Consider the following 20,509-nt stretch of genomic DNA (forward strand, 5'->3'; position numbering starts at 1 on the left):
TGGGTTGAAGGAACAGTCCTCAGCCAGTGCATCCCTGAGTGTATGTGAGTTCAGCATACTTTGGATATTCCCATCCAGCCATTTTCTGGGGAGACACGTTTAACAGAGCTGTTAGTTTTTCACTTGTCTCTAATTACTGAACATTTGTGACTGTGTATAGGGAGTAGGAAATGGGGTCGTGGGAGACGATAGTGAACAGCTCTTCCCTGCCTCCTCTGTGTATTTAAAATTCGTGAAACCAAAGATAGCTTCCAGCTTCTTTTTGTTTCTGGTAGATGAAGCGTTCCACAAACCCCAGGGAAGGCACAGTGAAATTATTCCACAGGGCAGGTCTGCAGTTACCTGCTGTGCCTGGGGTTGGAAAACACGGGTGGGATCAGAAGCATGGCTGCTTCCAGCTGCTCTTGTGTTATGCGAAAATGTAATTGCTTTGAAAAATGGTATTGTTTCTAAAGGAGCGGGGTTTTTTTCCAGATTCAGCCCACACAGTTGCTGAGGCTGTCACGTCCCCTCCGCTCCTTGCAGATGCCGGCAGCGACCTGCGGGTGTTCCTCACGCAGCCCGGGCCTGCTGACCTTCACACCCCCCACGCACCCAAATTCTGCCGAGCCCGGCCGTTTCACACATCTGCCGGAATTTCAGCCGGCTTTTGCTGACATCCCCTGTGCCGCCACAGGCGCGGGCGTGCGGTGCTGAGTGAGCGACGCGCAGGGGACATCACCCCGCGGCGTGCCCATGCTGCGGGACACGCGGGGGCCGGGCCGGACCCCGCGGGGGCAAAAGCCGGGCAGAGGGGGACGGGATGGTGGCAGGGCTGGCTCCGGAGGCGGCCGCAGCGCAGCGCGGGCCGCTGCCCCGGGGAGCCCCGCAGCGACCGGCGCAGCGGAAGGCGGCCCTCAGGCCGGGAACAAACCGCCCCCCTCGCCCACAAACCGCCCTCCCGCCCTCCTATTGGTCGAGTCGCTCGCGGGGGGCGTGGCGGGACGATACGTCACGGGAGTAGCGCTCGCTGATTGGTGGCGGCGGCGGCGGGCGGCCCCGCCCCCGCGGTCCCACGCGCGGCCGGGCCCGCCCGGCGGGTACATTGTGCGCGGGGCCGCGCCGGGCCCGCTCCGCGCTCCAGCCCTGCCGCCCTGCCCGATCCCCGCATCCCCGCGTCCCTCATCCCCGCGTCCCCGCGTCCCTGCCACCCCGCCACCCCGCGCCCGGGGCTTCGCGGCTCACGCAGATTGCAGCTCGGCCAAGCGGCGGTGAGTGTTTCCCCCCAGATCCGGGTTCGCGCGCCGCTGCCGGAGCCCCTCCGAGCGCAGGGCTTGCGGGGCTCGGAGCCGCGGGGCGCGGATCTGCCGGCCCCCGGCTGGAGGGACCACGCGTGCTGCCCCCGGTACCGGCCCGCGGCTCGCTGGGGCTTCGGAGCATCGTCTTCCATAGGCAGGAAGCGGCAGGAAGAGGGAGGGGAAGACCTTTTCACTTCTAAAGCGGAAAAAAAAAATAAGCTCCAGCTATTAATCTCAAGACTGAAATCCGGGTGGCATTGCTTTTTGCTTTTTGGGTTTTTTTCCTCCTCTTTCGTCCCTTTATATATATATCTCAAAACTGTGCTCCAAGGGACACAACTTCCATGGCCTGTGATGAAATCAGTATTAAATCAGTTTGAACAAGTCTGTCTAGAGAAATGAGCAGGTTTGTGTGAGTGACTGAGCTGAGCTGACAGAGGAGAAAAATAGTTCTTCCTCCTTCTCCTGTCCTCACAGGCCCCTTTGTATTTAAAAAAGTTAAGAGCCTGTTTGGCAGTTGGGTTTTCTACGTTTTTTTGGCCTTTATTTTCTTTATCTCTCCACTTGTGATTGTTGGGGTAAGGGGCTTAGACCAGCCAGATCTGTGCTTGGAAAATCTGCCCTGAGCTTTGCATAAGCAGACAGCTGAATGTTTCATACTATTCCAGTGGAGAGTCCAAGTGTCATGACTGCTCTGTTTTCCTTTCCTGGCAATCTCTGCTGTGTTCTCTTGTGATCTGCTGGAGTGATTTCCTCAGCCAGGGTGCTGTAGCGTTTTATAGCCTTCCTCCAAACATACCTCTCTTTTTCTCCAGGACAGATCAAGAGCCACAACAAACAAACAAGCAACTCTAACCTTTATACTTTGACAGACAACTTCCCTTATTTTTCCCTCTTCCTTCCTGCATCTTGTGACACTTGTTTTTATTGAAGTTACCTTAGAAGCAACCCGAGATGTGTTCTGGTGGAGGCCAGCTGCTGCTGTTGGCTCTGCTGCTCTGCTGACAGTCTCCATCCAGAGTTCTGAGCTCTCCTCTGCTTTCTTGTCTCTGCTCCTGAGCTCTCCTGTGTGTTCTGCTCTCTGTCCATCTCTCGAAGAGTCTGACTCCTTAATGCTGTGAGACCCTTTCTGGGGCCTCTCTGTTTTCCTGGTCCTGTTTTCTGCTGCAGATCAAATCTTATCTGAAAACATATTTTGTCTCTTTTGTGTCTTTAACCCCAGCCATCTGCTCTGGCTTATCTTTGTGATAAGCTCAAGTAAAGCACTTGGGAAGGAGGCATAGGTGGAAGTCTGCTCTGCAACAGGAAGGTGTGGGGTGGCACAAGATTGTCAGAATTAGAAGCAGAGTGCAAATTGCTGCAGAGTTGCACCATAATTTGGACATGGGAGACTGTAAGCAGCTTCAGCACTGAGAACTTAAATTTCCCATTCCTTTCTTGGCCATTTTCTCAACTATTTGAGGATTGTTATCTGAAGTCCTCCTGCCTCAGCATGTGTGTAGAGTGTGGTATCCTCTCATGTTGTGTTTGGGACAGGCTCAAGTAACTCAAGCAGGGAGGTTGGTGTCTCAGATGTGCTTTTGCAGAGGAGTTAAGGCCAGTTGAAAATGGTTTGGCTGAAGGAACAAGGCAAAATAAATTTGTGAAGGCGGCAGCTTGGGGACAGATGACAAGATATTGCATAACATGTATTCCAAATGCATGAAAATGAGCATGAGTCTGATCCATGAGATGGTTCTTCTGGCTCTGGAGGGAGTGCTGGACATGGTCTGGTATGGAGATAAGGAGTGTGTGCATATCTGTGTGTACATATGCCACATGTGGATTATGAAAGCATTTTTGTCCCCGTGACAGTGACCAGCCGTTCCCAAAGCCTGCAGGAGTTCAGGCCCTTCTCAGCAGTCAGGGGAAGTTTTAGGCAATGTTTAGGAGGCGGATGAGTGAAACAGGAAGGGCAGGACGTGGCCGTCTGTGGAGGTGGAAGAGGACAGGCAGAGTTGGAAATGGCAGCATTACAAAAGAGTGTGGGGCAGTGCCTTGGCTTGGCCCTGAGTAGGTGGGGCAGGACAGGCAGGGCTGGCCCAGGCTGGCCATGGCAGCCAGGCTCGCTGTGCTCAGGGGCTGTGGAAGGGACAGGTTTGGAGCCATGGCAGCACTTGACCCGAGGGCTGGATTTACTCCCCTCTTTCATGGGTTGTAGTTGAATTGCAGTGAGTGTAGCTGGCTTTGCTGAAAACAGTGGCTGCAGGGATGCTGGCTGGGAAGCATTCAGCTGTAACAAGCCCCCCAAGCCCCCTGGCCTGACCTTTAACCACCATCACATCGCTCTGTCTGTGCTTATCAGCTTTATTTCCCCGCAGTGACTATTAGTATCACTCCAGCCAGAACACTCAGCTCTGTCTTTTCCCATTGCTTGAGCCTGGGAATACTGCATGTCCCATAACCACTGTCTACTTGCTGACCATTAGGCTTTGCAAAGACTACCGGTTTTATATGATAGCCTGTCACATTGTGGGGAGGCAAATTGATTACTGTACCACACTGGCAATCTGGTCTGCTTGCAGTATGTGTGCAGGATGCCTGGGGCAGCCTGGGCTGCTTCAGGGATACCACAGTGGCACAGAACTTGCAAGCTGAATGTATGGTTTGATGCTGTGTGAGTTCTGAAATTAAAAAAAATCAGAGTTTTTTTTGTTCCTTCTGTCCAGAGCCAGAGGGTAATAAGCAGTACCCTCTCTTGCAGCCCCAAACCCTTCAATATCTGACAGTGCTTTACAATCCAGTTGGGAATGGCTGTCCCCCATGCCCAGCAGCGTGAGGGGCTAATCCATTCAGGAGACGTGAGGGCCTCCCATCTCCAGGGCTCTGAACTCCAGCCAGAATTGCAAATGAGCAAACCAAACGTGGCAGTTGTACCATGATCTCCTGCCTGGCAGGGGAGTGGGGAAGGCAAAACAAAACCCCAGCTTAACTGGCCAGGCCCAAAATTGAAATCCTGCCCTGCCAGCCGGCAGGCAGACAGACCTGTTTGGTGTGAGCATCCGTGACAGGGCTTTTGGTCAGCCAGGCCACTGGAGCACTCAGCTCTGCCAGCCTCGGAGCTGGGAGAGTGGGAGGATCTGAATCAGTTCTCTGGAGTCAGCAGCTGCTGTGGTTATTCTGGCATTAATTTGATGTATACCACATCTCATCTCCTAAACTCTCCCTGGGAAGTGGCATGTGGTTCCTGTGTTTGGAGTACCAAAGGCCTTTTGCCTTTGCAGCACATTAGCAAGTTTGGCTCGCTTGAAAAGGACTTTATCCTGCTCAGATGGGGCTGGGGTAGGTACTGCAATCAACTAGACTGCTCCCATTCTGGAGCCTTTTTGGGTATAATTTGATAGAAGGGATTGTGAACTCACTTGTCTTCTCTGCAGCCCCCCCCATTCATTTTGCAAGGCGCCTGTGATTGATCTGGCAGAATGGGACGTATTCACAAGCAGAGCTGGAGGGCAGCAGGAAGGACAAAACCCCACCACAGCCTCTGAAATGAATCACAGGCTCTGAAAAGATCCGCTGGGGTTAAGGCGTAGCAGTGAAAAGCTATTGTCTGGAGCCTGGACTGTGGCTAAAAGCATTATTTATCCCAATTTGGGTAGTGGTTGTAGGAGGGCGTGGTATTCCCAGGAACAGCAAAGCCAGTGTGCTTAGTGGTGAACATGAACTTTATTTGATTGTGTCACAGGTAGCTCAAGAAGCTTTTTGGAGTATCACGCGTGCAGAGTAGCAAGTCCAATACCTGATCTGCAAATAGAACTGCAAGGATTGCTTACAAAGAGGATTTCCTACAGGTATTTTTATTGTAGTTGGGGCATGGTTGCCTTTGACTTAGATGAGTGCATGTCATATATTTGAGGCACTACAGCTCCTTCTAGCATTGCTTTTGTGAGATGAAACAAGAATCTCACAAATTGGTTCAGTTTGGCAATAACGTTCTGATTTTCTATCAAGTGGCATTTAGTAAATTCTTGTGGTGGCTGTAGGCTCAGAGTAGGGCATGGGTTTAAAGGAGGAATGGTGGGTATTATTGAGGATGGGATATGAGAATATGAGTGGGATATGAGAATATGAGTGGAATATGAAACTCAGACTGAGTTTCAAAATGTTCAGATATGTACCCGGATCTTCTCCAGACAATCTGATTCCTGGAGCCTACAGAATTGGGCTTGGAAAACCTCCCAGTTTCTGTCTGAGCTAACAGAAGGAGCCTTTCACATGGTCTCTCTGTTTTCTGTCTAGGATGTACAGGCTAGACTATGAGGTGAGAAAATGAGAAGAAATGATAAGGATGCCTCCCATTCTCAAAGGTTGGGGCAGGATCAGAAATTCTGCACTGGGGGGGGATGGAGTCAGCTGTCTTTCCTTTGTTTGCCTATTTGCAAGTCTGGTTGAACATCAAGAGTTTGTCAGGAAGGGCAAACTCAGAGTGATACCCTCTGATTCACAGCAGTTACGTTGTCTGAATTCCAGCCTGCAAAATCCCAGTTGCATCTTTGCTGTGTTAGTCATCCTGAAGAGAACAGGATCAAATTTGGCTGACACAGGCAAACCACTAAATTCACTGGAATTGCTAGAGATGAACCCAACCTGTAAGAGAGCAAAGTCTGCATGCAGGCACACAGTGTGGACAGAGCGGAGGGCATGCCTGGGAGATGATGCACTGAAGGTCCCATGCTGCCCACCTGGCAGCAGCCCAGACTCCACATTCAATGAACGTGGTGCTGCACTAAATGCCAGGTGCAATTTGAATTCCTTTCATCTCAAGCACTCTTGACAGAAGAGCATTATTAGTGTTGAGCATTTCAAGCAGCTCCAAGCTGTGTACCTGACGCTCCGCTGTGTTATGCAAGGACAGGAAAATCATCTGAAAACATCTTCACATTTGTTCCTTCCCCTTTCTTGTTTTTTATGTCTCTTCCCCACCATCCTTTCCTGTTTTCTGTTGGGTTTTTTCTGCTTTTGAAGCTCAAGCTGCCTCTGAGTACGTGAATGACTGCATGTAACAGATCCCCTTTCTCAAACCTTTTGATGGTCTCCAGTGCTGGGAAATTGCTTCTGAAACACGACTGTATCTGGCTCTGTGTGTGACAGCATGATGCCTCACTGCTCTTTCTCCTAAGCAGTTTTGCAAGGAGCTCTTCCCTGTGAAGACAACACAGTAGGTGGCTTTTATATTTCTACTTTGCTACTCCCTACAGTAAAAAGGGAGAAATTGGTTCTATAGCAGTAATTTTGGCCTGGAATAATGCTGCTGGCCTAAGCACCAGGTGGTGGAGTCCATGAGAGCATTGGAAAGGAGCAGATATTCGGTATGAGACAGCAGACACATTACTAATTAAAAGAGAATTGATCCCACCACTTTAAGGGAGAAGTTAAACTTTGACTGAATTCAAGACAATGTTTCACCCAGGGCTGATACTGTGAGATGGAGAGAAAATAAGATGAATCTTATGCCTGTTGTCACTGCCCATTCCAGGTGGATCTGCTTTGATTTGGAAGGAGTGTTTGTATGCTGTAGTGCAGCCCATGCATAGAGGGGCCCATACAGCTTCTTGGGAATGAAACTCTGCTGCAGTGTGAGCAGCTTTATCCAGGTCTTCTGAGCTGAGCCAGCAAGGAACCTTACTGCTTAATTATTTACTTATTTACAGCTTTAAATAGCTCATGGTTGAGTGTTGAGTTGGGCACAAAAAGAAATGTGTTCTACTTGCTTCTTCTCTCATGGGCAAAACAGAAAGTGCCAGCTTCAGACCGTGGGACTTGGGATTTTTGTTGGTGTTTAGCCAGCCTTTATGATCTTGGGAGAACATTCATAAACCCTGTAGTTTTGCTTTTCTAAGCAGGAACGATTCTTGATCCCCTGAAGTCCCACTGGGGAGCATATTAGTCACTCTCAATTCTTGTCCCCTTGAAAGCAAGCAGGATCTCAGCTGGTGATTCCCTGCAGGTAGTGAATGAAATTGGAGATCTGTGGAGAGCCTGTTGGTTTGAGATGCAGGGGGAACCCCAAACCTGGCTAATTGTAGTTGATGTATCAGTAGCCTTTCTAAGCTATCCTCTCATGTGCAGATCTTTTGTGACTGGGCACAGGGCCTGATAACAGCTTCAAAGTATCTGTCTAAGAGGCACTTGGATTTTTCAAGAGGTGGTAGAGTGTCTCCTGAGGTTCTCCTAAAGGACCATGCCAGCAGGGCGCTGGAAGGGTGACCCATCAGCCTGGGAGGGAAAGACTTCTGCTGGGGTGTGGTCTGTAGGAAGCAAAAGGCACTTGGACAGGAGAGCTGTGGTTCTTCATGTGGGGTGTTTGGCCAGCTCTGTGCTTTTGTTTTTCCCCTTGTTCTCTTTGCAAGCTTTGTCCTGTCCAGAGAGACTGCTGGGGCGTTTTCTTCATGAGCTGAGATTTGAGGGGTCTTTTTTTCTTGAGCCAACTCCTTCCCTCTTTCAGGATTGCTGTCTGCTGTGTCTGGATGAGTGGAAGGATTTTCAAAGCAACCTTATCTTGCTCTGCTGGAAAAAAACCTGTCTTTCCCATCCTGGCTGTACAAAGGCTGCAGACAGCCAGGGGAATACTTCAGCCAGCAGACAGCATTGGATAGCTGTCAAAAAGCTGATGCCCCTCTGCCCTCATCCATATGGAAGAAGGATTATTATCTGCCTCTGCGTGCAGTAAGGTCCCTTTAAAAGGTTATACAGTAGATACTTATTTTTTCCATAACTGCCTTTCGAGGGAAAAGAAATGAATGCAGCATGGAAAAATTCAAGCCCCAGTTTGTTCAGGTCATGCCTTCTGCAGTTCCCATTGACATGGCTGTTCCAACATCAGCTTCCTGCATGATGGAAGATGCAGCTGGGAGCTCTGATAACCCCCAGGCTCTCACAGAACAGGTGGGAGCTTGGCAAGGGCCACTGACAGGTTGCTTTGTGTAAAGTACTCCTCATTCAGAGTGGTTCTGCTTTTTCTCTTCAGCTCAGTAGTTGGGTTAAGGGATCAAGGAGTGTGGTAGGGGCCAAATTGTGCTCTGCATGCATCTGCTTCAGAGAAGTGTCACAGGTCCAGCCTGCTCATGGCTGCAGTTAAAAATGGCTTAAATCGAAGCATTCCTGTGCACATCATGAAATTGTAGAAGACACGTTGCCTACAGGCTTCTGAGGTTTGTCAGCTGCTACATTTTGAAAGAAGCCTGCCAGATGAAGTAGCTGCTGCCTGCAGTTTCTGTTTGTCAGATATGGGTGAGATGATGCCAAGGTCTCTGGTAGACTGAGGCATGCAGTGAGGGGAGTTTGTGAGGGGAAGGATTAGTGTTTGCCACTTTTCTGCTTGTGCCCAGCTATGGCAGAATCCAAGAAGCTCTCAGCAAAAGCTGTTTGGGTGTTGCTGAAAACCACAAGCAAGGCTTTCTGGTGAGATGGCTGCACCCCAGAGTTCAGGGGCTGCTTTAGTTTCAGTTTAATGGTCTGTCTAGCCCTGCTTGTTTGTGACCAGTGACATCCAGTGTCACAGCCCCAGTCCAGGAGAAGCCAAGTAAAGGGGCTTTGACTGTAGCCTCTTTAACTTTCAGAATTCCAGCTGTGTTTGGGCTCAGTTGGTGCCAGTAGTGTACATGATAGAAATAGCAGTGCTGGGAACTGGACTGCAACCTGCCAATTTGCTCCCTGGATATTTTTCAATACATATAAGATAGAAATATTATTTTCTTCCAAATTCCCTGGAAGCCTGAAATTTGAAATATGTGTGTGTGTGGGTGCACACATGTGATATATGTATGTGTCCTTTTGTGTATGTATATATAAAAAATGGCCTTGCTGCAGTTTTATATAGACATTTCAATTTCTAAATGACCTGGTATACCCACTCTGAGTAGGTGCTTTTAATCTTAGTGTCAGAAAAATCATTGCTGCCTTCGTGCATTCTCTGTGTTTGTTTCCATAGCTGTCCTATATAAATTGCTTCTTTTTTTGTGCATAAGTAAATCAAAGGTTAACACTGAATAGTTGACCTGAGCTGTGAGAAAAGAAAGCTGTAGCAGTGGCAGGGTGGTTTCTGAGGTTGTAGGAATAGGAACCTAAATCAATAGCTTTTAGCAGACTCATAAATGTTTCATTTGTATTCCTCGCTTCAGCGTTGACATGGGAATCCAAATAACCCCTTCAATTAGTGTTGTTCCTGCACTGGGTGTAGATGTTGGAAACATTTCCTTCAGATACACTTCAAAGTGCTGTTCCATAATGGCATTTTCCTTCCTGTTTTGGAGCCTTGCTTGTGCACAGCCTCCAGTCTCGAGTGAAATGAGCTTGTCAGCCTCTATCCAAGGCTGCCAGAGTTTGGGCCATGGACATGGACATATCCCACCCAAGTTCCCACATCAGTGTTCCTGCCCCAACTCAGAGGCTGTGTAGGACTTGTGGCTGCTTGGGCAAGCTGTGGTTTCTGCATGGAGAAGCACAGAGACTTTTCCCTGGACTGTGACACAGCCCTGAGGAATGAGTGAGGCCTTGAGAAGACCAACCTCAATAACTCTTGACAGCAGGTGGGGAAGGAGCAACATGCCCACAACTGTTTGTCTAATTCAGACTCTTCTGGAGGCGCTGGAGAAGTAGGGGCAGGAAGCTCATGAGCAGAGCTTGAGTCAGGCAACTTATCTGGCCATCTGCCTCCTCCTGAGGTCATCCATCCATGGAGTGTGGGAGGGTTGAGGAGCTCCAGGTCACTGCCAGGTCAAGGCTGTGACCTGCTGACAGCCTGGGAGCATGGCGGCCATTCTCTCAGCATTTTGTGGTTTCCTCCAAGACCCCAGTGCTGGCTGGGGAGGACTGGGATCATCTGCAGACCTTGTGCTTGCAGGCTGGAAAGACCCTTGAGAAATCCCAGCCTGTGGAAGAGCAAGTTAAAAGAAACCCCATCCAAGCAACATTAACAAAAATAACCCATCTAAAAACCCTTCCCCTACTGTCTTGTCTAAACAATGCAGTGACTGGAGTGAAGGTTGACTCCATTTTGATTTTTTCAGGTTTATTTTTCAAACTGCAGGACAACTTCTGTATTTACTTTCTCCTATAAGAGAGGGCTGTGCATGTATATCTGTCTGTCTGTTTTAGTTACATGGGAAGCAAAATACAGCTGGCTGAAGTATTTTGGAGTAAATGACTTGGATTTTATCATCTAGGTAGTATTAATTTGATTAGTCCAAAGGGGTTTTCTTCTGCAGGTAAGGATTGGTATCAGGTAGCACTTAAGTGAAATAGTAGCTAATAAAAGCCTTGTGTTTGATTCTGCCTGTCTGGTAAAAAACATCATTTATGTTTTTCTTTTGTCTTACTCTGAATAGAATCTGTCCGGAAAATGTTTAAGTCACATGAGGTGTCTGGTGAGTTTTATTACCAAAAAGTGCAACAAATGGGATTGGTAAAATCAGTTCAAACTTTTGGCTTCTGCTGGTAATTAAATATTTTGTAAATAAAACCTGTAGCAGTTGCTTTTCCTAAACCTGCAGTAATCTACATGAAAATCAGAAGCCAAACTTAATTTCTGCTGAGCCAAGAATAGACCAATGCCCTTTATCCTGGATAGTCTGTTCTCTCTGCTGTTTTCTAAGGAAAAATAACTCTTCTGCGGTTTGCCAATACCCTCTGGGGGCTGTTGAAACAATCTACACCAAGTTTGGTGTGTGTTTGCCTCACTTTGTTGAAACCAATGCAGAATTTCCCCCTTCACCCTGCTCTGCCTTCTTTTTTGGAGGATGCGAGGGTGTGGGAGGAAAGGGCTGTGCAAGCCAGGGTGCAGGAGCAGCCACGGAGCAGGAGCCACTGGGATGTCACCTGGTGCTTTGAGATCCACTGGCAGTGTCCCAGGGTTGGATAACATGTGTTCTCCATGCCTTATGGAGAAAAGGGAATACAAGGGAGGACAAGGGAATAATGGTTTCCCCGTTTGTCTCCCTGCAGGCAAGAGCTCTGCCACCATGTCCGTCAGCGTCCACGAGAACCGTAAATCCCGCACCAGCACCGGCTCCATGAACATCTTGCTTTTCCACAAGGCCTCCCACCCGGACTGCGTCTTGTCCCACCTGAACACCCTGCGGAAGCACTGCATGTTCACCGATGTCACCCTCTGGGCAGGGAACAGGTCGTTCCCGTGCCACCGGGCAGTGCTGGCTGCCTCCAGCAGGTACTTCGAGGCCATGTTCAGCAACGGCCTCCGGGAGAGCCTGGATGATGAGGTGAACTTCCATGACAGCCTCCACCCAGAGGTGCTGGAGCTACTGCTGGACTTTGCTTACTCCTCTCGGATCATTATCAACGAGGAGAATGCTGAGTCCCTCCTGGAGGCCGGGGACATGCTGCAGTTCCATGATGTCCGAGATGCAGCGGCCGAGTTCCTGGAGAAGAACCTCTACCCTTCCAACTGCCTGGGCATGATGCTGCTCTCCGATGCTCATCAGTGCCGGCGGCTCTATGAGCTCTCCTGGAGGATGTGCCTGGTCAACTTTGAGACTGTTCACAAGAGTGAGGACTTCAACAACCTCTCCAAGGACACTTTGCTGGACCTCATCTCCAGTGATGAGCTGGAAATCGAGGATGAAGAAAAGGTCTTTAAGGCTGTCATGCAGTGGGTGAAATACGATCTGGATGAGCGGAAGGCTTATCTCCCAGAACTTCTGAGGAATGTTCGTCTGGCTTTGCTTCCCTCTGAATGCCTCAAGGAAGCCTTGGCTTGCGAGGACTTGATCATGGTGGATGAAAGGAACAAGCTTGTCCTAGATGAAGCTATTCAGTGCAAGAAGAAGATCCTCCAGAATGATGGGGTGGTCACCAGCCTCTGTGCCAGGCCTCGCAAAGCTGGGCACACCTTGCTGATCCTGGGAGGACAAACCTTCATGTGTGATAAAATCTACCAAGTGGATCACAAAGCAAAGGAAATTATTCCTAAAGCAGACCTGCCGAGTCCACGGAAGGAGTTCAGTGCCTGTGCCATCGGCTGCAAAGTGTATATCACTGGAGGCAGGGGCTCAGAGAACGGGGTCTCCAAAGACGTTTGGGTTTATGACACCGTGCATGAGGAATGGTCCAAAGCTGCCCCAATGTTAATTGCTCGGTTTGGGCATGGCTCAGCCGAATTGGAAAACTGCCTGTATGTGGTTGGTGGACACACTGCAGTAGCTGGAGTCTTCCCTGCGTCTCCTTCTGTTTCGTTGAAGCAAGTAGAGAAGTATGACCCCACATCCAACAAGTGGATGATGGTGGCTCCGTTGAGAGACGGAGTGAGCAACGCTGCAGTGGTGAGTGCCAGGCTGAAGCTCTTTGTGTTCGGTGGGACCAGCATCCATCGAGACATGGTGTCCAAAGTGCAGTGCTATGATCCAGCTGAGAACCGATGGACGATCAAAGCCGAGTGTCCGCAGCCCTGGCGCTACACGGCGGCCGCTGTCCTGGGCAGCCAGATCTTCATCATGGGAGGAGACACGGAGTTCACGGCGGCCTCCGCCTACCGCTTCGACTGCGAGACGGACCAGTGGACGCGCATCGGGGACATGACAGCCAAGCGCATGTCCTGCCACGCCCTGGCCTCGGGGAATAAACTCTACGTGGTAGGAGGGTACTTTGGCACTCAGAGGTGCAAAACGCTGGACTGCTATGACCCTATGTCAGACACATGGAACTGTATCACCACGGTGCCTTACTCGCTCATCCCCACAGCTTTTGTCAGCACCTGGAAGCACTTGCCCTCGTGATGAGGGGCAGGGCCTGGGGGCTTGTTTCCAGGAGGTCAATGAAGGTAAGGGTCTCCTCCTCTTAAATTAAAAATTACTGTCTTGCCTCAGTTGTATCTCCACACACCATGCTGAAGCCACAGGTGCTCATGAAGTAATTATATGGGAAGGGAACATTTAAAAATGAGATGCAGAGCCGGGAAAGAATAAACAGCTCTGCAGTGCTCTATTGTAAATTTAGATAGTTCCAAGAGTTCTCTTATTTCCAGGTGATCCTTCCAGTATCTTAAGAGATACATCTACATAGATGAGGCTCTTCTCCCTCTGCTCCAAAGGAGCAGTCTCACCCTTCTGTGGGGGAGTGGATGGGCAGATGAGTCCACACCTGCTCTCACCATGGAATACATCCTGTTCGCATGCAGTTGAAGGAGTTAAGGTTCCTAAAAACAGTTTTATGTGACTCCTGGGGGATACCAGGGCAACAAGTGCTTTGGAATGTCTCCGTAGTTTGATATTTTTGCTGATTTTCTGGTTGATGTATTTAGAGCTGATGAATAGGTAGGCAAGCAGCCCTTGGAATGCCAGCAAATCCTGGTTCTCTTTTTATGCTCTCTGTTTACATTTCAGTGGGTAGCAGAAGCAAAAGCACAGAAGCCATGTTGCATTTGATGGTCTTGGTGTTTATTTATCACCAAACAGTTACTTGTTAAATCAGAACTTCTGAGACTTCTGTGTCAGACCTGAGTGGGAGGGAAGAGGTTTTGTAACCAGAAGAATGTGTTTATCAGTGTTTTGGGTTGTGTGAGAATAAGAAAGTTGGTGGAAACCCGTGCTGTTGTGTCTCATTCTGGTGCTCCGTTTTTCTCTTGCTCAGGGAAGGTGCTCCTGCAGTGCCCCTGGGACAGGGTTTCTATTTCCTCCTCTCTCCTCCCCAGTGGGGTGTTTGGTTGCTGTTCTGGTTGTCAGTGTGGCTCCACAGGGCTTTTTGCATGTCCTCGCCAACCTGTGCTGAGATGCAGCTGGCCTGGCAAAGCCCAGGAACACTTCTCAACTTGCATTGTGAAAGCAGACAGTGATACAGGCAACACTTAGATAGCATCACCTTCCCAGTAAGTCAGTAACACATCTGCTAGCTCAGTGTGCAGGTTTCTCAGTGCCAGCAGCACACACAGCCCTGCTTTGGTGGTTGCAGCCTACATCCCAGCCAGCTGAAGGAGCTGGGAAACCCTCACGTATGGGTGTGGGATTGACAAGCTTCATTTACAGTTTTATTTGGAAAGTGGGGACTGCGGGGAGGGAAATTGTTCCACAGACTCATCAAAATCCACTTCACTTAATACAGGGAAGAAGGAATGCTGCCCAAACCCTCTAACACCCTCTCGCTTCCCTGCTTTCCACTTGGTGTGGTTGGTGTGCCTGGGAATTACCCAGTGGGTGAAATTGCTGGCACCTCCCAGTGATCATCTTTTTTGATGCCAGATGGGAACCAAGGAGGAGTTCCTGGCACCTCAGCCAGGCATTAAACCAGCATGACCACCTGCTTTTCTCAGGTGGGAAAAAAATCACCCAGGACATTAGGCTGGCCTTTGTGGAACACCTAGTTTTAACATGGGTTGGACAATCATGAAGGCAGGGCAAGAGTGGAAAGGGTTAAAATAAGACCTTAAATTGTTCCCAACACTGTAAGAAAATGGCGTTTCCAAATTCTCCTCCTCAGGCGTTGCCTAGCATCTGTCACAGTGGCTCAGTAATCTAATTAACTGTCACTCGGCTATTAAATATTGCAGTGAAGGCTGTGAGGACTCCATCATTTTCAGCTCAGGTCAATGGGGCCTCCCTTTAAGAGCCATCCTAGAGCTGACAGTTAATTTTCTCTGGTAGCAGATGCATCTGAATATTAAAGCCCAACACCAGCCACATGGCTGGGAGTAGGAATAGGGAGTAGTTCGAGATGGGAGTTGATTCTTCAGCCACTGAATAAAAAACAGTCTTCAAAGTCACAGTGATATTATTTTCCTCTCCTACATTTTTCCTTCCTACTATATTTGGGTTTTTCAGACCTAATTAAATAGCTCTGTGGGGGTTGTATTGATACTTCTCTCCCCCTGTAATTGGGAGCCTGACACAAGCACAGAAAATTAGGAACTGCAAATAAAATTGGTGAAAAGTCACTGTGTGAGGGTTTTATGTGCTGCTTTGGCTCTGCCTTCAGTCTTCGGTTAAAAGATCTATTTAAAATACATGCAAGCTCTTGCCAGAAAGAATGTCTCTCCACATGATTTTTCTAGATAGAGTTTTTTTTTTCTAGTTAATCTTATTTCATTTAGTGAGTGAATGTCCCTGATGTGTACATGCTGCCCACAATGCAGCAGCCACATCCCATGTGCCTGCCTTGGCTGTCCTGGCTGTGCAAAAACTGGGCTTGGGAGCCGGGGTAATTGGCTGTAGGATCCTATGGCTATGATCCAGTTCACCCCATTGTCCTATTGCAGGTCTGGCCAAAGGGTTTTCTGGTTTGCAGCTCCAAAGGAAGATCTCTGCTCAAACACCTGATTTGGTCCTTATGGGATCCTTCTTCAAGTAGGGATGCCCAGAAGGCAGGCTGGCCACTTTCCTATGGAACTGCCTCCCCTCACCTGGAAAAAACTCAGGAGCAACCACCCCTCAGAGCAGAGCAAGGTGGGCTGGTGGAAAAAGGCCTGGGCAGTCACATGGCAGGACACAGTACTTTGTACTCATGGAAAAAACAACCTTCCACCCATAAACTAGGCCCTGAAAACCAAGTAGTCTGTCCTTGACAAATGTTGGCCATAAACCACCCAGCCTGCTTTTTGTATAAAGCATAGAACTGATCAGCTGGAAAAGCTTCCTTGAGGGCATGGCCTTGGCCCTTCCCAGGCAGAGCGGGGACACGTTTCAGCAGAGGTCCCAGCACTGCTGCCAAGGAGGCCGTGTGACATTAATTTAGTGCTTATTACCCACTGTTAATTCCAGGGATCAAGTGTGATTAGCAGTATGAAACGTGAAAGCCTCATCCCCTCCCACCCAAAGTGGTGGAGCCATAGGGGAGGCAAAACATGACAAGTAAGCACTTGGCTAATACAGACTCTGTGTTGATAAGGACAAGTACAGCCCAGCCCGGGGGAGGGTGGTGGGTGGTTTGTCACAGTCCTGTGCAGAGACAGGTGATGGGGACAACTCAACCCCTCTCCAGAGGTGACTTCAGGCAGCACCAGGAACAGGTTCTCCAAGCTGCCTGTCTCCACATTAAAGTGGCTTCCTCAAACTATCTGTCCTGTGTGACACACTCATTTTTACAGAGTCACAGATGGGGGTGGGATGGTCACTTCAGATTTCATGGTCCAGCCAGGGAAGGTGAAATGGAAAAGGGAGTCACTGCATCCCTGTGTGCTGCCTCCTGAGCCTCAGATGCTCTCCGAGGGTGGAGATGTTGGAATTTCCATCTCCAAACAAACAGGACAACCCAAACCCTGTAGCATCAAGGAGCCAGGAGTTCCCCTGCCCAGAGGTTCATGATCAGGTGCTTTTTAGCTCCTGTTGGACTCTCCTCACAGTCTTCACTGTAGGGAGCAGAGGTTGGTGCCTGGGCACTGCTCAGGCACTGCTGATTCCTGGGACAAATCCAAAAGCTCAGAGTTGATTTTGTGGCTTCCACTGGAGCTCTTTGGTGTGCTTAGCTCCCATGAGGGCTGCAAGTGGCACCAGCAGCTGGTGCCCGCCTTTGGGTGGGCGCTGAGTGAATGAGGCTGAAGGGTTTTGAGGCTGTTCTGAAAACACCTGAATTCTGAAGGCACCCAAAATCTGAACTTTGGCCCCAGAGCTCCTGCAAAGATTTAGGCCGTGTGCCAGGCCCTGAGCTGTATTTTGATACCACACTCACACTAGGAATTGGGTCAGCTCCGTGGCTTTTCCTGGTTATTATATTACAGCTTAGATAACAAGCCTTTTGCAAAGACACTTCTACAGCTGCTGCCTTCCATGTGGAGCAGTGCTTTCACCTTGCAGCGTGCATCATCCACAGAGCCCTGCTCGCAGAAAGGCACCTTCCCATGCCAAGACCTGTGTACCTGCAAAGAGCAGCCCGAAAAAAACTCAGGATATCTCCTGGCTCGTAGAGGCTGCTGCTCACCTGCATGCTGCTGGAGTGGGTGGTTGCTTGCACCCTGCTGGAATTCTGGAGCCGAGTCACAGCTGGTTTCTCCCTGTGGCTCCTAGGGAAACCCATTTGCATGTGTATAATAGGGAGGCAGGATAAACAGGGATTGCAGTTTTTCTGCCACTGCTGCTCTTTCCATGTGGCTGGTTGTCTCTGAAGCCAGTTTATCAAGCAATGTTGGAAGGGAGTGGCTGGCCTGGGGAGGAAAGTCGATGAAAATCAGGCTTTTCCTAACCCTGGGCAGATGGAAACATGTGCAGTCTGACTTGGCCCCAGACTGTATTAATCAACCCCTTGGAAATGTCAATGATACAGATGTTTTTGGAGGAACCTGTGGAAAAAGAGAAAAAGGGTCTTTTTGTTTTCTCTGTTCCTGGGCCCTCCTCCCTGCCCTAAAAAAAAAAGAGTGAAAACTTTTTCCTCAATTTTTCATTCCCTTATCATCTCCACCAGAGTTTGCTACCTGGCTCTGAGCCCTCCCCAGGCAAAGGCACTGTTCTGTCCTGCACAAGCAAAGGACACCCCAGCTCCTAAAGAAACCAGCTGCTTTCCACCCTCCTCAGGGAGTTGGGGTGGGGGTTACCCAGCGAGTGCCTTTTGTGGGGGCTGAGCTGAGCATCACAAAGGTTAATGAGCTTTCTCTTTCCTTCCCCAGATGCCAGAGTCACATTCATGTCCCCTCTCTTGCGGCTGGAGCCAGCACAGTGACCGAGAGCCTCCTATCCTCCCGGCCAGGACTCCAAGGCAACTTCCACCTCCCTTCCTGAGAGCAGGAGTGGGAGCACAGCTGGATCCCCTCTGCCAGCATCACGCCAGGGGGTCACCAAGGGCTACCCAGCCCCGCCACTGGTCACTGGCCACTGAGCAGGGATGGAGCCGAGTGCACTGCCTTGCCAGGCTGGGCACAGCGGGCACAGGGATGGCTTGTGGGCTCCTATGGACCAATAGGGTTGGGGAGATGGAGGCTGCATCCCTCAGCAGTTGGTAGCCCTTTGGGCTGGGTAGCCCTCTTTGTTACTCAGCTGGGGACCTTAAGAGATATTAATATGTTTTTCTCTAAGGCAGTGAACTTGCCATTGGCAGTGTTTGCTGTTTGGGTGACTTGGAAGTGTTTGTTAAAGGGAACAAGGTGAGAGCACCTGGCTCTCCCCATCCTCTGGCCATTTCATGGAGGCAATGGCTATTGAAGTATTAAAACACAAGAGCTTGGGATGGCTGCCAGCAGCACCACATACTGTGACAAAACAGGGCAGATGCCTTTTGGATTGTACTTTGGGCCTTTTAAATTTTTCTCCCCTCCCTTTCCTCGCTGCTGTGATTTGGTCAGAGGCTGGGTAGCTCCCCACACACAGCTGCTGGGAAGAGCACAGGGCTCTGTTAGTGTGCCAAGGCAGCAGCACCACTGCCAAGATATTCCCCAGATAAAGCCCACTGCAAGCTCAGAGCCGGTCTGCTGAGCTTCCCTGTGCGTGGGTGAGGCTCTCATTAGCAAAGGAGCAGAAAAAGGGGTGCAGTGGGGAGAGCTCGTGCCTTGGGAAGGGGCACCATGGCTCAGCAAGGCCTCAGAGGGAGAGCAGGAGAATTAGGGCAGCATTGCAGGGTGGGCTGGGGAGGGATCCCCCTCCTTCCTGCTGCACCCCACACCCTGGCTTCCCCTTGGAGAGAGGTGAGCGTTTCTGAGCGTGCTGCCTGCCAGCGGTTGGGCTGAGGCTGCCCCAGGTCATCCACGCACGCTGGCTGCCAACTGTGTTTGGGATTATGCATCCAAGAGCTGTCAGCCCGAGCCATTCCTCATTTTACTGTGGAGGAAGGCACGTGGATTTCGGCTGTCAGTGCAGGGATGCAGCTCCTGACTGGCCTCTCTGGGACTGGCCACTGCTGAGGACTGGTCCTGCACTGCCCCAGCATCCTGCTTCCCTGCACAGCAGATCTCCAGATTCTCCAGGCTCGCCTCTCGCCCCTGGATGAGGCTGGGCTGTAGCCTGGCCAGCTGAATGATGCAATGCCATGAAAAGCCTTGACACAGCTTCAAACAGCAGAGGTCTTTTCGGAGCAGCGGGTGCCCGGCGCTGCCGGGAAGAGCACACGTTCCACACAGCCAGTCTGCCATCAGCTGGATGACGTTTATTTACATCTTCTAGTCTTTTTTTTTTTTTTTTCCCTTCAGCTGCTTGTGAACTTTAATAAAAATGATGATCTGGGAAACTGTTTGTGTGTTTTTCACAGGAGTCTTCATTCAGAAGTTGGATTTAGGTCTAATAACAGGGCCGAGGACTAATAACAGGGTTGGCACTCTGTGGGGTGGTTCACAAACAGCCTCCAAAGCAACCAGCCCAGCTGTAATTATTATTGCTTCAGTGCTTGGGAAACTGAGGCACAATGTCAAGTGTCTTGTCCAAGGTTAATGGCAGATCTGGGAATTAAGTCCAGGACTCCTCATGTCCTGAAGACATCATGTGGCTCTGTGTTCTACAGCTGCTCTCACTCAGCTCATCCATGCCATGGTTTCAGAACTTGCAAGTCTGCAGTGCTAGAAACATCTGCCAAATAGGTTGAGGGGCCCAGTGCAGACACAGGGCTCTCCTGCAGGGAAAGCCAGTAATTTCCAAGGAAGACAAGAAGGATTCATGCTTCTGTTTTCCTTATTTGCCTTCTCTTGGCAGCTGCAGCTCCCAAGAAAGGGGCCTTTTGACAGGAGAGATGCGCTTTCCAGCTGGAGCTCCTTTCCCTGCTCCTCTTCATGTGCATCTCAGAGGAGCACGCAGAGGTGCAGGGAGATTCAGCTCTGCTCTGGGAACACTGAGAGGGTTTTCCCTCCCTAAGACCAGCAGCTCCAGCTGTGCTCAGGGCTGGGACTGTGGGAGCATTGCTCGGAGCAGCAAATTGGCGCCAGGAAAATTTCTATTTGCCTCCACCTCTTGTAGCAGGGGCTGTTGGGCTTGGGAAGCAAAACTTCCTATGGGTGTTATACAGGGTCTCAAAGGGATTTGGAGCCTGAATTTCTGAGCTGCAAAGGAGACTGGGAACCTGTTCCCTTGCCTGCAGGAGCTGGGTGGGCAGCAGAATTAGCTATGTGAGCTGGGTAGATATGAGTGTAAGACTCCATAGAAAAAGCTCATTAAAGACCCCTTTGAGAAACCAATTCAGGGTAGAAATTACTGTTTGATGAGCAGGAGAGGGGGAAAAGACGTGGGGGGGGATGTGAATGAAATCCCCTATAGTTTTGTTGGTTCAGGTTTTATATGCAACTCTGGGACTTTAAATAGCAGCTGGGGAGGCTTTGCGATAGGCTTGCTTTGATATGAGCC

The 20,509-nt window shown here is 49.9% G+C and overlaps 1 protein-coding gene across 2 annotated transcripts; it reads left to right on the forward strand.

The window, feature by feature from the left end:
• Positions 1–1,050: 1,050 nt before the first annotated feature.
• On the forward strand, positions 1,051–19,404 carry KLHL25 (kelch like family member 25). 2 transcript variants are annotated; one of them, XM_021530337.3, is made up of 4 exons: positions 1,051–1,250; positions 5,002–5,107; positions 11,259–13,089; positions 17,857–19,404. In XM_021530337.3, exon 3 carries the CDS (start codon positions 11,276–11,278, stop codon positions 13,043–13,045), a length of 1,770 nt encoding a protein of 589 aa, XP_021386012.1. In that variant the 5' UTR covers positions 1,051–1,250; positions 5,002–5,107; positions 11,259–11,275; the 3' UTR covers positions 13,046–13,089; positions 17,857–19,404. The 2 variants fall into 2 exon arrangements, with proteins under 2 accessions (XP_021386012.1, XP_021386011.1); XM_021530336.3 differs by lacking the exon at positions 5,002–5,107.
• The last annotated feature ends 1,105 nt before the right edge of the window (positions 19,405–20,509 follow it).

The sequence above is a fragment of the Lonchura striata genome, chromosome 11, assembly GCF_046129695.1.
Source record: "Lonchura striata isolate bLonStr1 chromosome 11, bLonStr1.mat, whole genome shotgun sequence".
NCBI lineage: Eukaryota > Metazoa > Chordata > Aves > Passeriformes > Estrildidae > Lonchura > Lonchura striata.